The 18,882-nt window shown below is 47.6% G+C and overlaps 2 protein-coding genes across 3 annotated transcripts in view; one reads left to right on the top strand and one right to left on the bottom strand.

The window, feature by feature from the left end:
• Positions 1–18,882, top strand: part of CNTN2 (contactin 2) — a 51,345-nt gene that overhangs the window by 11,713 nt on the left and 20,750 nt on the right. The window contains exons 2-6 of the mRNA XM_048826987.2: positions 8,695–8,799; positions 14,473–14,617; positions 15,681–15,856; positions 16,678–16,773; positions 17,138–17,347. Coding sequence (XP_048682944.2) covers positions 8,745–8,799; positions 14,473–14,617; positions 15,681–15,856; positions 16,678–16,773; positions 17,138–17,347 — 682 coding nt within the window. The 5' untranslated portion in view covers positions 8,695–8,744. The remainder of the gene's footprint in view (positions 1–8,694; positions 8,800–14,472; positions 14,618–15,680; positions 15,857–16,677; positions 16,774–17,137; positions 17,348–18,882) is intronic.
• The window catches only part of RBBP5 (RB binding protein 5, histone lysine methyltransferase complex subunit), a 77,675-nt gene continuing 60,254 nt past the window's right edge, over positions 1,462–18,882 (bottom strand). For both annotated transcript variants that reach the window (XM_075122071.1, XM_075122072.1), the window contains exon 14: positions 1,462–1,648. In XM_075122071.1, coding sequence (XP_074978172.1) covers positions 1,626–1,648 — 23 coding nt within the window. In that variant the 3' untranslated portion in view covers positions 1,462–1,625. The remainder of the gene's footprint in view (positions 1,649–18,882) is intronic.

The following is an 18,882-nucleotide window of genomic DNA, read 5'->3' as shown; positions in this document are numbered from 1 at the left end:
CCCTGTCTGGGATGTTCAACAACCAATCTGGGCCCAGGGTGCTTGAAAGAGATCTTGATTCAGTGACTGCAGTTCCTGCCCCTCATACTTTGTCTGGACAACTGAAGCCCTTATAGTTCCCAACACCACTCTGCCAGTGCATCTCAGCCTTCCCACCCTCCGCCTCTTAACGCTATTCCAGATCTGCCCACCCCCACTGGAGCTAATCAGGGCCAAATGTGCAGTGGTTTTGTGATGCAGTAAATGTAAGATAAGCAGAATGAAAACACCTGGCTTATTTCGGTATTGATTTGAGACTAGATCTCAACCCAGGTCTCCAAAGGTAATAGGCCAGTGCATTCACTCCCGGCACTAAGTGAGCCCTCTTCACAAGTGCAGAGTGATGGCAGTAGATAGAAACTGAGGAGCATTCCCCTGCCCCCAAAATATTTAACCCGCTGTACTAGATTTAACTTGAAATCAGGGACTTCAGAGTCCGTGGGAACCGGGCAGCTTTGGGAGCGTACGGTAAGACCCAACACTTTGGTTCAGCCTTCTTAGCGCTTCCGCTGAGCCACAGCCCACAGCCAATAAAATGAATCCAGAAAGCACACCCTATAAACCTCCAGCACCAGACCTCCCCGGGGGCAGGTGCTGCAGCCCCAGAGGGACAACCAGTAGAGAATGAGCTACGGGCTGTAAGCACCATCTGCTCCCCTCGTAATCCCGCAGAGAAAGAGCCTCCTGGGGCTATGCTCCTTCCTTTAGAAACACTGTACCCAGCATCGTTTTCAACTGGGCTTGTACAATTACCACACAGTGAGGAGAGAGCCTGTGCAGGAAAATCTTTAGTGCAATCCACATACAGTTGCCCACCCCACCCACAGCTTCCAGCTCCTCTGGGTCACTTCAGGGCACAGCTGCGGCTGGCAGATTCTAGGGTAGAAGAATGGACCCCCCCTTGCAAAGCTCTTGCAGCGGGGATAACAAGCCACCTTGCTGTTCTGCCTGAGCCCTGGTAGCTCAGATTTGCCCCCATGGCTCAGGATGATCTCCAGAGACTGTGCTGAGGGTCATGGCTGTGCCACGGAGAGGGCCTTTGTTTTCGGGGGGTTTTTTGTTTAAAATTTCCTGGGAATTTATCAGTGTGTATTTTAAAGAAATTAAATGGGTGTAAAGTGACAAAAAAACAAAAATGAAGGGCGAAGGGGGTGAGGGATACCCGGTACTCTCATGGGAGGCCAGCAGGCTCAGGTGGAGGGTACCCAAGAGAGTGGATGACTGTAGTGACTGTCCTTTCTCAACAGCCCCGTCTGTAGCCTGCTGCCTGGCTTTATGAGCCTGATCCTAATCAATCTCCTGCTCCCTGACTCCTGTTCCAGGTGCAGCCTGTGGAGTTGATTGGCCATCCCAGCCACCTTAACCCCACTCAGTCCTGTGTGGGGTGGATACCCCATCGCACACGCCAATCAGTGACCTTACCAGCGCTGTTTCCTCGGTTGTGCGAAGAGCCAGTTTGCTTTTGTAGAGTAGTCCAGGATCGCTGGGGCTGTGCACACGCTGGTTTTTGTCGGCTTGTTCGTTTTCCTGTAGGGTTGCTCACAAGTGCAGGGGCATCATGCACTGTCTTGTTTTTGTAGGGTTGCTCATGAATCCAGATGGAACTGAGCTGCAAAACAGAGATGGATTTTGAACCCCTGTAATCTGGATTTTTGGTTTCACCCATTACAGACAGTGAGGCCAGCTGCCAAACCTGGATCCTGGTTTGGATTTTGGACACCTGACCATTAGAGGATATTCTGGTCAGGGGTGTAGAATTTATACTGGTCTCCTTATGGAAGCAGGGACCAACTGCAAAACTTGGATCCAGTTTTGGATGCTGAATCCCATGAAGTTCAGGAAAGTTTAAGTTTGGTATTTAGATCCAGTCCCATCCCTGTTCCTGAACATGGGCTGCTGTAAAAGCACTGGTTCTTAGGAAGAATGAGCAAACAAATACATTATAATAAAATTAATTAAAATCCAAAACACTGAGGCATTTTGTTCTGGGGAGAAAAAAAACACAACAAATATTGCATGGACTTTGCAAACCAAAGCCAAAAAAAGGTCACATTTGGGACCTTCCCAACTTCACCATTCTCTTTCAGCACTGTATGAATGCCTGGCTCCCTGTCCCAGCCATGGCAACAGAGTCAGGAATGCCCTTTTATTATGGGATACTGCTGCTGTAGGAATGGTTATGTTTATGCCCAAATGCTCATATTGTCACTTAACCAAGGGGGATTAAGCTACACTCATTTAATAGATTGCACTGTGGCTGTGATGGCATCATAGTCTCCTCCTGTTAGAGCCCAGCTCCTCGCCGAAGGGTGGGAGCTGACAGATTGAGGCAGTGAGCACTGCTGAGGAGGTACGCACTGCCTAGGCTGGCAGCCCTAGGGGGCCACGAGGTCCCACACACGTCAGAGTAAATCAGAGCAACTCTAGAAGGGTACACATTAAAAACTCTCAAGGAGCAGGGAGTAAAAGGTGGGGATGGGCTGGCTCACAAAATGCAAGGCAAGATGGGAGGCTGGAAGGGAGAGGCTGTGGACTTTACTTCTCAATGGACCTAGTTTGGTGCAAATGCACTGGTTTTCAGGGGAAAGGGTGGCTGTTACTTTTTGACAGAACGAACAGGGATTTTAATATAGGTCTTTTGCTGGGGTAGGGAAGGAATGAACAGGCAGTCTGGATTTTTTTTATTTATTTTTTTTAATCTGCCTGACTCCCGCTGTGAGTTCCAGGTGCATTCACATAGAATATAACTGCCGTGCTGCTAAATGCACCATGCAGACTGTCCCAGCCTTGCTACTGAATGACCCATGCAGACCACCCCTGCTATGCTGGCCAATTGCCGCCAGTGAATCCATGCTGAAAGTGCCTGGCGTACTGCGTAATATACTCCAAGTCTTCATAATGGCCACTGATATCAATTAAACGTCAATGGTTAGTGATGGTACAGTGGATGAGGGTCTCCAGTAATGCGGTTTAAAGACTTAACAGATGGTTCATTCCACATATGTTACTGGCAGATCTGAGAGACAAGGTGGGCGAGGTAATATCTTTCAATGGACCAACTTCTCTTGGTGGAAGGGACAAGCTTTCAACTTCACACAGCTCTTCCTCAGAGCTGGAGAAGGTAACCAGAGTGTCACAGCTAAATACAAGGTGGGACAGACTTTAGCATAGATTGTTTAGATCCCGAATAGAAAGTGTTCACAGGTTCTTGGAACTGAAGTAGCTGGTCACAGGTAACCAACCAAATGGGAGTGAAATCCATCTGTGAAGACAGTGTCACATCATCCTAATCTCCAACCCTCCAGCCTTTATCAAGTCACCAGTCATTTTCCCCACTGAAGCCGTGATTCCAGGTGAATGTGCTCACATATATGCATCCGCATGCACTTGTTCACCACAAGGAACCTCGGTGCCTTTTAGAGTGACTTCATCCACAGGATCAGCTCCCAGAGAAAGCTCTCGTACTTAGGGGGGCTTTCAAGGCAGAGAGGCTCAGGGGAATTCTAAGTGTCTCACTGTAGCACCATAACGTCATTTCCATGATAATGGATCTTTCCCAGCTCCCAGGGGCTTCCTAGGAAAAGCTTAATGCTTCAGTGGCTACATGTATGTGTTTTCAGACATGCACACCCTTCCTCCATTAATGAGGGCATCCATCAGTGGGCCTGACAGATCCCCTTTTAGTGCAACAGAAGGCTCTGGAGTGGTTGTCAAAACATCAGATACAAATGGGGAAACAAGTCCCAGACCAGGTCCCAGAGGCCCCTCTTCTATTTAGAGGCAGAGACAGGTCTGGGCTGGATCGTCAGAGATCCAAAACTCTGGGGAAGTTCAGCTCCAAATGTAGTATTCAGGGCTCAGACCCACCTTTCTAAGGTGGATTCAAAGCCCTGAACTTTGGGGAAGTTCAAATGCAGGTCCAGCTCTGATCTTCTTGAGTCAGGCTCTACACCAAGATGAATGGGAACATGGACTCCAGAATAGCCTGGGGAAGTTCTATTCCCATCTCTAATTGTAGATAATGCAAACAATGCAGCAATCTCTCTGTCCATTATGCAGCCTTGCCAAGTGTTGACTATACCTTGGCCCCACCTTGAGCTCTTCCTATTGATCATGTTCCCATTTTTGCCAGACATTTTTAAGGGGGCTAACATAGGCCCGGATGAGGCCCAACATGTGAGAAGTGCCCACTTCCCATGTACGCATGACTTGAATCTTGTTTTGAGACATGTACTTCCCTTTTCCAGATAAGACTCCTTGGGATGGCTCAGTACCAACGAGAACCATTTTAAACAGGTTTTCTCCCTGCTAACCTCCTCTCCTCTTCCTCCTGCACCCTGCAGTCCAAGCCTGGATTTACACATAAACCAGATACTGAGATGAATTTTGGGGGATACCAGATGGGTCAGCTCACCATAACATCAGGCAGATGCCAGCAGATCAGCATTAACATCCCTCTGGAATCCTGAAGCAATGAAAATGTCACCGAAATGAGAGAAATGATACAGTGAGCCCATAAATCCCACCCCAGCCCATTATTTCATAAACTGGACTTCCAATGGCATGACTCTGTTAGCTGATTACATAGGTCTTGCTTCATGTCACTGGGTCACTTTACTTTGTTCTGGATGCAGGTCCATTCTGATTGTCCCCTGGATGTAGCAATAAAGGGGGAGAGAAAAGGCTCTGAGGTTAGATGTGACTGATCCCCTCTCTTGTCATCTGATGAAATAAACAAAGATGGGTCTTTCCATTTCCACAGCTAGCTTCAGTGGTACTCGCGTTCTTGGGGAACTTTCAAGCATCGCCTATGAAGCGTCTCTGCTGGGCCATAAGGAATGAATCCTATGGTTTGAAACACACAAGGGCACTGCCAACACTTGCTGCAGCAGAACTGTGAAGTCCTGTCTTGCAGGCAGTTAAGTGTCCTCAGCTGGCCTTCCCGATGCTAGTTTGCAGAGTACATACACAATAGCAAAGCACATTTGTATGGTGCCTTTCCTCCTGAAGGAACCGTAAATACTTTACAGGCTGTATAATCAATAGAATATGATTTATCCAAACTCCTCTTATCCAAAACATCCATCATTTGAAACTAGAGAACATCCGTTACCCTGCAGCACTCACACTAGAAATCTAAATAAATTCTACACTCTCTCTACTAGTCAGATAAACAGGGGTCTGGTGCAGAGGGGCTTCTCATCCACCAGTGTGATGCAACCACTTCTGAGATGAAATGCAGCAGGTATTCTGCACCAATAACAAATTAATGAAGACTGGATTCAGTTGAATCCACAGAGGGGTTCTGCTAATTTGGCAGAATGGAATAATCCAGTTTGGAATTTAGCCAGGCAATCTTGCATGAAAAACTTTGTAAAGGAAAGAGCTGTGAGAGAGAGAGATGGAGGGCATCCACTGATAAAGGGAGTTAAAAAGAGAAGATGATTTGAATAGCAGCAATCAGGGCATTGTGAAGCTGGGGGTGGGCTCTAGCTGCTGAGACTCAGCGTAAATGCAAACAAGCAGGATTGGGGTTCAAAATACAGTTAGGAGCTGTTTGATAAATAATTAAAGCCAGCTCACTTGTGACGAGATAGCAGCCTTGCTGGGAGATGGAGAAGAAAGTGGGGAGCTGGCACACGTAAATATGCAGAGGGTTATTGAAACTCAACCCCGCTCCTTCTATGATGAGAGCTCCTGCCCAGTCACGTACACTTGGAACTAGTGTTTGTTTAAGCTACACACTCAGGAAAGGCAGAATGAAATTTCCTTTCATTCGAATGCAGCGTCTATATTTTATAAAGCAGAAAAACGTAAAGTGCAATTAAAATGAGAGAAGTGACAGATCCACAGATCTGCTCTCCATGTATCACCAAGCCTTATCTGGTGACCAAATGCATCTTTTTACCCCAAGAGGGAGGATGTCCCTGTGGATACAACACTGGACAAGGACTCAGGAGAGCCCTAGCCCAGTGTTTCTCAGCCTTTTCAAGTTGGAGACCTCTTATTCGAAGTCAATATTTTTCGTGACCTCCTTCCATATACTCTAACAGTAAGAGTGAAATGTGTATCAATGCGAAGCCTAGATAACTGTGTGTGTGCATGTGTGTTGCGAGAGGCTGACAGAGACTACGTGGCCTGTGCAGGGAGTGAGATCTTCTTCACTGTGCATCATAATAAAATCATCAACATCTCATGACCCCCTCCCACCCCCAATTGCCTTTTGAGACTCGCCGTTTGAGTAACACTGGTCTACAGGACGTGGGAGAGTCACTTGGCATGCGTTACCATAGCGCCTAAGAGTCCCAGTCATGGACTTGGACCCTACTGGGCTAGGCACTGTACAGACACAGAACAAAAAGGATGTTCCCTGCCCTAAGGAGCCTACAACAAGAGAGCACAGATTGATGCAGATAGGTCAGTTGGACAGTACAAGGAAACAGTGAAACAAGACTGGTCAGCAAGGGGGTCTCAGCACAACACTCGAGGCCTGATTCTCATTTAAAGCGAGTCCCAATTACACCATAAAAGTGGCCTAAAGCAGCTTTAATGTAAATTAGAATCAGGCTCTGAAGCTCTCTGTGTTTCAGTTGCCCATCTGTAAAATGGGGATAATGACACACTTTCTTCCCACGCTTTGTCTGTCTTGTCTATTTCGACTCTAAGCTCTTTCGGGCAGAGATGGGCTCTTACTATGGGTATGTACAGCTCCTAGCATACCATGGTGCTCCGGTCTTGGTTGGGGACTGGGCGTCACCTTAATACAAATATAACAACAACATGAGCCCTGAAAAGTCACAACAGCTATGGGACAGCACGGTTCTCATCTGCTTCACACATCATTAAAATCAAAGGTCTGATCCAAACACCTGTATCCACGTTCCCCAGAACCCTGGGAAGGTTTAGATCTGGATCCAGTCTTCTCTCTCCTAAGCCCCAACAGTGTAGACTTTTGTTCCTGGTGAGCATGTAAGAGGCAGAAAGAGTCCAAGAGGCTTTTCAAATCTCACATGTGTGGCATGAGATAGATCATCTTTCCACCTTGCAAATCAAGCATGCTGGATCTGGTGTCAGTGAGCAGAAATACACATGGAACCAGCTCTGTATTCAGGCACGTGTATTTCAATTATTTACGATTTATTCGTGCAGCGGAAATGTCTCTAAGCCCCCACTGTCCTGGGCACTGGACAAGCATATAACATAGATGCTTGCCCAAATGAACTTGCAGTCTAAGTTTAAGACGAGAGCTCATCAGTGGGTACAGCAAACAGGTGGTGTGGGGAGCACATGGGAAAAGTGATAGAGCGACGAACAGGGGCTAAGCAGCAATCGCAGTATTCCACCTGCCTAGCCATTGTCAAGTGGTCTCAGTACTGGTTTATTTGGGGTTCACTTTAAGAGGGGCACCCAATACATGGCTAAGAAGCAAGCCCCTGACTGTCATTTTTTAAAAGTCACTTTTGTTAAGAGAAAAAACTTAGCTCCGTTTCAATATTCTTGTTAAAGGGAAATGGCTGGGCTAGTTAAAGCTAGTCAGATGGCAAATCGAGTTCAAAATGATGCACCAGCAGCACGACTGCGATTGCCAGGTGTGTGCAGTGGGCGTGGCAGCAGGGGTCAGGGGAATGTTGCAGCAGGAGGTTCATAAGCTGCTGCAGGCTTTTTTGATCCCACGGAGAAGCTGGAAAAGAGGGAACCGTCTTAGGGGACTAGCAAGACTGCTGCACCCACTAACCAACATCACTGCATCAGCAAATGTCCCAGTGCACCCTTGCCTCTTGTTTTAACTCCGCAGAGGCGTCAGTGAAGAGAAATACAAAAAGACCAAGTAGGTTGCAGCGAAACCTCCAAGAGGACTCCCCAAAATATCACCTCTGAGCACGACAGCTGATCCTCTCCATCTCAGTACACCTGTCACTATGTTAACTGAGCAGGGCCATCCCACCCTGCCCAAAGGGACACTGGAGGCAACTCTTGGGCTGATTCACACACACTCACCCAGGCACATGGGGCTCTGTAAGTTATAAGACCCCATGGGACAGTGGGATGAGAATGTGATTGAGGAAAGAGAATGCTGAGGCTTTTCTTTGTTTAATTTGGTCTCCTTTGGCTTATCATGAGCTGTGGACCAGGAGGCAGGGGCAAGAGACAGTCTGACCATGAGATTAAGAAGAGAAACACAAAATCGAGAGGGGATCTGAATGGAAAATGTTCAGGGTAGCAGCAGTGCCTGGAGGTAGAGGTGGTCACAAGTTTTTCTGTCAAAACTATTTATTCAGTGAAAACGTGGATTCTCACAAAACAAATTTTCACCAAATAAATATTTTTTTTTGTCCAAAACCCCCAAACCTGAACATTTTTGCTTTTCAGTCTTTTGAGGAAAACCTGGATAATTTAAAAAAAGGTTTTGTTTTTGTAGAACGTGTGTGTCTGGAGGGGAATGATTTTCCAACCCCTGCCAACTCCAGGGTCATAAAAGAGTGGGAAATGGTTCTTTGGGTGTACTTCATCACGCAGTGGGATGCCCCTTAGAGGGAGCGTTCCACGTCAGAGAGACAGCCAGTGGGGATTTCCCAGGTGGATGTTGGGCTCTGGAACAGCTGGAACTGGACTGCCCAGCTGCTGCGAATAAATCCTCTTTTCTTTCTCTTGCAGGGCCCTGTCCCTATTCCTCGATAAAGATAACCCCCACCACGAGGCACACGATGGGAGCTCCCACAGAGCTGGTTTTCATCTCATTGGCCATCATCACCTTTACGGGTAAGAGGGAGCATCTCTGCCTGGGAATGCACGCCGGGCGGTGGCACTAACTACCAGATATGCAGCAGCTGGGGAACCAGCTAGGTTGTTTGGATCTTCATCCAAAATGCCGAAGGTGGAATTATTTGGGGCACATGGTTCACCTATTACATGGCTTGCCTAGCATGAATCCTGTGTGTTCTACATATGGCTTTAACATGGCTTGTACATGTTTCTCATGTGGCGTTCATACAGCTCAGGAGCACAACTTTAGTGTCTACGGTCCGACTGCAGCAGTCAGAGCGAGGGAGGGAGGGAATGTGTGGCACATTGCAAATAGGCTGCCCTCTGTCTGAGTTCACTATCAATTAAATTCACCCCTCTGCACCACTTATGTCCCACTTCAGCAAGTGGTGCCTAGGATGTGTTTTGGCCCCCTGCACAGGGGTGAATTTCACCCCATCAGCAGATCACACTGTTGACACAGCACCTCCTCTCGCTGCTTTTCCAGGGATGCATTTTCCACCATCCCTCTGTCGTGTAGACCCCCATTTGCTGTTAATAATGGACCACAACTGGATCTCAAGTCATTTCAGGCTGTGTTTTAAAGGGACATCCTCTCAGCAGGGAGTCCTTTCCTTCAGACAGCTGAAAATTAGATAATGTCTTTGAGCTAATTCATCCTCCCAGGGAGAGGCTGCTCTGCTGTCCTTTATAAATATCTAATTACCTTTTAATGTTCTCTGGGTCCCTAGGGAGGGGAGGGACATGGCCTGGCCTAGATCAGGAGGCAATCAACCTGTCTGGAAATAGGTATGACCCAACTATGGTGGATACAGCAAAACAGGGCTGCACCTCACTGTTAACCAGCTGCGTTTATGAGACTTGCTCTCCACTCAGGCTGAGTCCGTAAAGAATGAGTCACTGAAAAACTCTATGAGGCTATTTTCTAGTGACCTTTAACTTATGATGCAACCAATTTCAATAACCAAGCTTGTGAGGGGACTAGCACCTCGCAGTGAAACATCTCAAGTGGGCCAAGCAGGAGATTCAGGACTCTGGGGGTCCATTCCCAGCTCTGCCACCGACTCCCTTGGGACCAGGGGCAAGTCTCTTCCCCGCTCTGTATATTGGTCAAATGATGGTGACGACCTCCCAGGAGTGCTGAGAAGATTAAAAGCTTGTAACGTGCAGAGAAAATTCTGTGATGAACAGTGTTACCAGAGTGCAAAATATGATTAAGGAGAGTCTAAAAATATCTCTGAGGCTCTTCACTGAGAAGAAGCCCTAGAAAACGCTTGAAGTCTGCTACTAACCACAGCTGTGTCTATTTGTCCCCACGAGAAAGCTTCTCTTTAAAAATAACTGCTTTGGGTTTTGGTTTGTTTTTTTGTCTGCCTGTTCACGTTTGCTATAAAACCCATTCATTCCCCTCACGTGCCAGCCTTCAGGCTGGGGGCAATGCCATAAAGCAACAAATACAAACTCTCTGTGCTTTATAATGGAATTGATGCTGACGCAACTTTGAACTGGATAGCACGACTGCAGCATTGACGCTCTCCTCCTGTTCCTCCCATGCGGTGCGCAGGGCCAAAGAATCCAACCTCCCAGACAGCTGATCTTTCCAGATTTGGCATTCAGCATATTCTGAGCACCAACAAGAAAAATCAAACTGGCAGAAATCAGCTGGCTCGGCAACACGGGGTGGGGCTGGTGCAGTCCCCTCCCCTGCTCACTGCAGTGGCAAAGGAGTTGAGACTATAGTTTTGTCTATTTTCATAATACACGATGTAGCTTTTTTAATATTGATAGAGGTCGCTATGCCTGTGGTGTGCTGTGGCTCAGAGAGTGAAATATTACAATTCCTAAACCAGTGTCTGGAATCTCTCTGGGTGCTCCACTTTCCATCTTTTTCTATTTATTCTGATGTCTGATTTATTTCCTCAAGTGAGTTCCACTCTGCTCAGATGCAGCATTTGAGACACAGCTTTTCTTGCCCCATTTCACCAGCTGGATGGCCTAGGGCAGCAAGATGAGAGGTCAAGTAAGGTAGCAGCTGTTCCATTTTTCATGGGACATTCCCAGTTTTGACTGGATCATCCTGCTTCCTGCAAACTAAGCTTGCAGGACATGACTGTGTTTCAAAATGTCCTCAGGGCTTGAAAATTTGCAGCTGGACATCATGACCCAGCAATGCAACCTCCTGCTGTTGCAACAAGAAGACATTGTCCCAAAGGACGAAGATTTACAAACGACAGGTCTAAGGTGGAGTGATGTGCCCAGGGTCCTACAACGGAGTCAACGTGGCTCAGGCAGGCTTAGAATTTTCTCCTGGGCTCCCAGGCCTTCGCCCTAATCCATCTGGAATTTCAATGTCTTATTTTTTAACCTTGATAGGCTTGTGTTGGTGAACAAGTGAGATCTGGCCATTTCACCCAGACACCTGGGAATCATGGACACAAATTTGCCTGAACTTCTTGCACTGTTCACATATAGAAAATCAATGCTTGACCTCTGCAGTCCATAACCACTGCAGAGAAGAGCAGTAGAGGACAGCAAGAGTGTTTTGGTAGAATTAGAAGAAAAGATTAGCCAGGCTCGGCTTGTGTAGCGTGGACACACGGAGCAATGCATTTGAGTATTAATACCATGGCTTTTGGGTGATAAATAAATAGAAATAATTTGCCATTCATTACTTATTAAGTTCTAATGACTTAAATGGAAATGTGGTTGCTTAGTTGTTAAGCCTCAGTACGTTTGCTTTTTACTATTGGAATGGATTAACACACAACAGTCTTATTAATTCTGCATTAAACCCGGATTATTTTATCCACTGTCCAGCAGTGGTAAGATCAGCACAGAGCGATTTCTTGCTGAGAGCAGCTCAGTGTGTCTGCTACTGGCATGGTCAGGAGGAGATACTTTCACTTTTGGGAAGGGACTATTCCAGCAGCAAAGTGGGGGGCATCTACATAGATTTGGGGAAGGGGCTATGAAGCCCCACAATACCACTGCCCTGATTTCACCATCTGTAGGCCAGTTTGTGATGCCAGTGTGGCTCCTACCAATGTGAGTAACATGGTGTGTGTGTGTGTGTGTGTGTGTGTGTGTGTGTGTGTGTGTGTGTGTGTGTGTGTGTGTGTGTGTGTGTGTGTGTGTGTGTGTGTGTGTGTGTGTGTGTGTGTGTGTGTGTGTGTGTGTCAACCTGTCCTTGTGTGTTTGGCCACTGATACCCATACATCATAAAGGGCCCGGTTTGAGTCCAGCTCACTTGCAGCAGCACGTCCAAGCACTGTACTGAGGCTCAGTGGGGGGACTCAGGTAATTGGTTAATGCTCAGGCACCAGTCCACAGACACAGCAGTAAGCAGCCAGCTGTTCAGAGAGGACTTAGCCAATTAGCGAGTCCCTCTCCCCTATTGCCCCCGTCCCTGTATGCCATGGCAGCTTAGACATCAAACAAGAACCCTATGAACCAAAGGTAAAGGGCGTCCAAGCCCAGACGAATCCTGCTGGGCCTTTCCCAGCTGGAATTCACTCTTGCATAAAACATCAAACTTATCAGAGGCGCTTCATTGAAACAGGGGTCCCACGGCATCCCGCAGGGAAGGAGACAGAGTGACGGCTGGCGAGATAGCATAGGGTAGATATTAAATCAAACACAAAGCCCTCAAGAGCTTCCGCCGATCCCATTCAGATGGCAAGGGTGGCTGAGCTCTCCCTGGCTTATCAGTTATGGGGCAGACAGGCCTCACACTGAGGAGCTCGCTGTCCACTTCAGCTGGTGGGTGGGTGACAATTGCGCGGGGGAAGGACACAAAATTGATGGTTATCTCACTAGTTGCTTGTGCTGTTAAGAATAAAAATCAATCTGAAATATGTATTTATATTACTGGTTTTATTACGCATGCCCCGGCGGGTGGCTCTGTCAGTGTTTCCATTTGTCTTGATAACAAGGTTGAATTCCTCCGTCTCACTTACGACATCATACTTTGCGCTTTTTATCCAAGGAGGGTAAGAGACATCACCTCCATTTTGCAGAAGGGGAAACTGAGGCACAGAATAGTGACCTGACTTGCCCAGAGCTGGGCACAGAAAACAGGTCAACTGATTCCCAGTGCAACTCCCTATCTAGTAGTCACACTCAGTCTCTGAATACAGAAGTGTCCATGAAATCTACAATAAATCTAATAGAGAGGGCCCCCTCCCCATCATGAAACAAAGAGGTGATGGAATTTAAGAGGGGGAAACCAGCAGCAATCAAGTCAGGTGGCATTCCTTTATGTAAAGGGTAGCTGGAAAAGGGAACAAAGCAGGAAGCATCAGGTGCTGCCCCAAGAACCATTCCACAGGAAGGCAAACACCACTTCTACACCAGTAACCTATCACTAAACCTGCAAATCTCATGAAGCACCCTGGGACAGATTTTTACAGGTGTTTGGGTGCCTAAAGATACAGAAGTGCATAGTAGGGTTTTCAGAAGTGCCTTCGTGCCTAACTCGCATTGATTTCAATAGGCCTCTGTCTGCATCTATAAAAATCTTTACCTTTAAAAATCTGGCCCCTACCTTTGCTCAAGGAGCATCCCTCTGAGATTTACTGTTTCTTACTCAAAAATGTCCAGTGTTTGATCCAGATCAGAAGTAAAAAAATACCCACAATTTATTTCCACTGAGCAAATGGCTCAGTTTTGATCTCACCTAGTTTTTTACGCCAGGGTAACTTCACTGGTAAAATCCACTCCTGATTTATGCTGCTGTAAGTGAGACCAGAATCCAGCCCATTGGATCTGAACACAGCCAAGCAAACTTAACAGCCCCCCTGCTGGTAGGCAAAACAGACCTAACAATTACTGCCTGTTTAGTGACTGCAGGGTCACTTTGCATGGCAGATGGGAACGGCAGGTTTCAAGTTCTAGAAAGAGGTGGTGACACAGATGATTTACCCAGTGCCCGAAAATGAGTCAAAAGCAGAGCTGAGAACAGACCCCTGGTCCCCTGATCTAACTCCTGCCTACCTACTTCTCAGGCAGGGGGTGAATTGGAGGAATTAATGAGGTAATGTTCGTACAACAATATAAAGACGTAAGTTGCATCACAAAGCTGACATTGTCAGTGTCGGGGCCAAGAATAAAACTCAGAGGTTCCCAGCTCCTAGTCCTGTGGCCAGTCCACTGCTCCATGCTGCATTCACCTGTCATTACTGCTCTTTGCATGCTAATCTAACATGTTAACCATTTGTTGTTTCCTAAGTCATGTTGCCCACTCCCAAATCGCGCTGGCAAAGAGAGAGAGAGAAGAGACTGTGCGAGATGCACACACATGTCAAAATACAACCATCCCAACTCCGGGGATAGATTTGTTTGGGCTGTGCTGTCTAGTGGCTGGGGTTTTCAGGTTACGATGGCTTTTATTTTGCATGGTTCCCCTACTATCGGGGAGAAACTGTGAATCCAGAAATTAACGTTGTAAGAAAAGCTCAACATCTGGACTAGAGAGGAGCCTGAGATGCAAAGTTCTAACCCGGAGTTGAACTCTCCAAAGTCCAGAGGAGTTTGGTTGTGGGGTTTTGGTACAGTCCTCCTCTCTAGCTGGACTTGTCTCCCTTTTAAAAATGGTTTGACAAAAGCTTGCTCCACAACCCCTCCTGGAGAAGCTGAGCTCAGCAGGATTTCTCTCGTGCTGCTCCCTTGCAGGGCGGTGCCCAGCACACGGTACCATAAGGAACTATGGGCCAATCTTTGAAGATCAACCAGTCAACACCCTCTTTCCTGAAGGCTCAACAGAAGAGAAGATAACTTTGGCTTGTCGAGCAAGAGCCAGCCCTCCTGCAACTTACAGGTGAGGTTACCTGCTCCCATTTGTCTGTCCTGTATCCCTAAATGCCAAGCTGCTGCAGCGATGGGCATTTATAAATGCCTTAGGGAGACAGATCATAGAAACACCTACACAACTGCAGTGGGTTTGAACTACAGCAGAGGAGGAGCCTCCCATGTCTAGACCAGTACTAGCTGCCTTATTGTGCTGCGGGGTGTACTTATGAAGAGTCCTGCAGGATTGGCTTTAGTACACAAAGTCTTGCCCTGCTAGGTCACTGGTTTGAATCCAGCCCAGGTTGGTAATGACTCCAAGTTGTTAGCACCTGACGACAGTTTGTAGAACCTATGTAGAATGACTGGGGGCATTTTCTAACGGATGACTGTTCATATAACAGAAGTCCCCACACTGGCATTCTCAGCAGAGAGGGATATAGAGTCAAGCTCTCTCAGCCGCGAAGGGTGACTGAGCCACTGCCTGGGTCCTATTGCCCTTCTAGGTCAGGATTGGAGCCTGGTAGCAGGGCAGCTTGCCCTAGGGCCGTCCATTAAAAATTCCCCAGAGCTGCCCACCCAGCACTTTCCACAAGCATTATGTTCACACACCACCATTTATTTAAAAGAAAATCATGAATACGGACAGGTGCTGCCTCTCCTGCCCTACTGCATGTTGTCCCAGCACGTCCATCCTAAATCACCGTGGGCCTTTTAGTCTCAGTTCAACTGTATCCCAGTCATGACACAGAAATACTCCATCCCACCAAAACGTACAGCTGAAATTCACTTGGGATCAGAGGGACAAGGGGCAGACGCTTTGGGCCTTTCTGAAACTCTGGGGCTTCTATGCTTCTTTCCCACCCATAGCAGTAGAGGCGGCTGAGAGATAATCCACTGTGTGCCTACTGGCACCACCCTAGCATAGTAAATATTGACTTCATCTAGCACTAGATACAACTGACCTTCCAATGCACGATGGTGTCCCCCTCATACCAGGGGCTGGTCAGTATGCATTGGTATCAGCCTGATGTGAACATGTAGCTGTGATCGTTGTTTCCTCCTCTCTGATCCCCCAACCGTGTTCTGGGCAGGTGGAAGATGAATGGCACAGAAATGAAGATGGAGCCGGATACCCGTTACAGGCTAGTTGGGGGCAACTTGGAGATAAGCAACCCAGTAAAAGCGAAGGATGCTGGGTCTTATCAGTGCCTGGCATCTAACCCCATGGGCACGGTCGTGAGCAGAGAAGCCTACGTCCGCTTTGGCTGTAAGTCACCTGTTCATCTCCACAGTGCAAACGGAATGCAGCCGCACTAGCAAAGGGGGTAAATCAAACCTCCCACTGTTGACACAGGAAGATAAGGGAGATGTTTCCATAGCCCCCCATTGTTAGTGAGTTGGATGCAAAAGGCTTCCATGCCACTGTCTTTCTACCACCTTTTGCTTTTCAAGATACATTCATTCAGTGCCATGAGGGCAGCCAACACAAGGGCCATTTATGCCTCTGTTGGGAGTAGTAAAATATGCATGAATATCAACCTTTGCCTTTTCAGTGCTGGAAATCACACTGTACCCAACATCATCCCCTCGATTAAATCTTATAGACCCTTCCACTAATGGGAAAGGACCTGGCCATGCTTGGTGGTGCAGTTAATTCAATGCACTACCAGGAAAGGGGTGTTGGGAATGGTCTTTGGACCTCCATCTGCAAAGCCAATGGAAATCCAGGTGTATTGCTGAAGAGATGAATGCATGGGCCTGGAGGGGGCTGGGAAGGAGTTGCATCGTTCTCCAGCGCCTCCTGCTGGCTAGTCTGTGGGGCAGTGCTGGCTGCATTCTTGCAAAGACAGCTAATGATCCTGGCTCCCTGCAGGAGGTAGTCACTGTGTGAGCAACACGCCTCACTGCCCTGCCACAGTGCAGTTCTCCCCCCTTTAATTCTCTTGGAAATGACATGAGCCATGCTCACTCCAGAACCACACAATATGCCTCTCACGCTGGGGCATGACAAAACCTGATTCAAATGAAACTTATTCCCTCTGCAGCTGCGATGGCTGTTCACCTGCTGGTTTCACTGTGCATGTTTAGTTTTGCAGGAATTCTCCACAGAAGAGCGAGACCCCGTGAAGATTACAGAGGGATGGGGGTCGATGTTCACCTGCAGTCCCCCTCCACATTACCCAGGTAATGCACTAGAGCAAAGGGGATATCAAAAATAACTGGTTTGAGGGATTGCAGGTGATGTTTGAAGTGGCCTCATGCAGTGAGACAGGACCAGACCATAGGTTTGGCCCTTTCTTGCTGAGCCTTTGTCTGGGAATTCTAGAAGAGCCAATTTTCGAGAGTTACTTCTGATGTCAAGTCCCATGAATCAAAGGAGTCACGTGATGGGGCTAGAGACCTGGAGAAGATGAATACCACCCATAGAGAAACTTAGGGTCAGACTTGTGTCAGCATGGGAAGTAACCTTCTTGGCTCAGCCTGCTCTGGAAGTGGTCTAGGTGAACCAACATTTCTCACACGTCACCTTCAACTCTTTCCCATGCAGGCTTGTCCTATCGATGGCTCCTGAATGAGTTTCCCAACTTCATCCCAGCAGATGGAAGGCGCTTTGTCTCCCAGATGACAGGAAACCTTTACATTGCCAAGACAGAGGCATCGGACCTGGGCAACTACTCCTGCTTTGCCACAAGCCACATCGACTTCATCACGAAGAGTGTCTTCAGCAAGTTTGCCGGACTCACCCTTATTGCAGAGGGTCAGTGCTCTAGGGCTACTGAGTGGGAACATGGTGCTTTCTAGAAGCTGATTCTTATAGAGAGAGGGAACAGCTCTCCAAGATAAAGTAGGAAAGAGGGAGACTGGATGGCTCAAGCCTTTCCTCTCTGGGTCCCTGGTTGAAATCCTGGCCCAGTCAGTAGTTACTGATGGTTATTGCAATCTGCCATTCAGTGGCCTATCAGAAATGCATTTAGAGGGTCTCAAGTTGGTTGCTGGCACACAAAAGCATCACCACAGTGGCGCTACCTTGCAGTCCCAATGTCTCATTTATTGCAGTTGTAGGAGCGGGAGACTCTTCTCTGCAGCCCACAACACCTACTGACCCTGGCTGCCTCCACCTCCAACACCACCAAGACTCTCCCAGGCAGCAATGGGGGTTGGTCTGCAAGGGGCCTTCTCATGGGTCATGCACAATTGCAGCTGCTCAAAGGACTGCAAGGGCTACTCCCTCCCTACCTCTCTGGTACCACTCACTGCCCCAAAAGAGGGGATGCGGAGGCGAAACCCTGACTCCACACATGCCTGCAGAACTGGCTAGCTGCACATGGGGGAATTAGCTGCACCGCACCAGTGGGTTTTATACCAAGCACACTGACATGACAAACCTTCCACAATGTAGCAGGAGGACAAACAAATTAAAAGGCATAAATGAGAGAGAAAAGAGGTTTGAGAACAGATGGAGATTTGAGGAGGAGGAGATACAGGGAGGCTGTGCCAGGTGGCAAGAGCTGCAGAGGAGGAGGCTCTCTGCCCAGCCCTGGTGAGGCTATCTACAGTTACAGAGCAGGAGCCAAGGCTAAACAAGGTGAAAGAGCCGGATAGGAAATAAAGAGCAACAGGTGACCTGTGGCTGATTGGAACAAGTCCGGGGGGGGGGGAATGGGGGGGGGAGAGGAGTCTTAAAAATCAAGGACAACAGTTTTAAGCTGGACTCAGAAATGAATGGGGAGCCAATGTAGGATACGCTGCAGAATCCTGTAGGTGGTTTCACAGTGATTACAATTGTCATTCCCACAGACAGTGGCACTTGTGGTTGTCACAGAAACAAGGTCTTTGACTCAAGATTCAATGGGGAAAATTTTATGGCTTGATCCAAAGCCTATTGAAGTCAATGTGCTTTGGATCAGGCCTTTAGTTTGCTTAAGCAGCTGGAGATGTTGGGGAAGAGAAAGTGGAAGGAGAGAGAATCTGGAATTGGAACATTTTCCTTGGAAAACGCTTTCTATCTGCAGGATTTTGGCGATGGTAGGAAAGTTCCAGGATGTCGTTTCTTTTCAGAACAGATTTAAGGCTCCTGCTTTTCGTAAAAAGCAAAATTATCAAACTACCTAAAGATACAAAATAAACTGCACGAGCCCCACGGTCAAAAGTGTGAGCCACTGAGATTGCCAGCTGCAGTGTTTCATCATTAAGAATTTAGGAGTCTCACATAGGGGGAGAAGAGCTCATCCTGTTTCCATTAGGAGGATGCATCCGTAGGGACGGGGCTACACTTCAGAAGCAATAAGAGAT

This window comes from Caretta caretta, chromosome 21 (assembly GCF_965140235.1).
Source record: "Caretta caretta isolate rCarCar2 chromosome 21, rCarCar1.hap1, whole genome shotgun sequence".
Lineage (NCBI taxonomy): Eukaryota > Metazoa > Chordata > Testudines > Cheloniidae > Caretta > Caretta caretta.
Note: the sequence above shows the minus strand (reverse complement) of the source record. Positions and strands in the feature narration are given on the sequence as shown.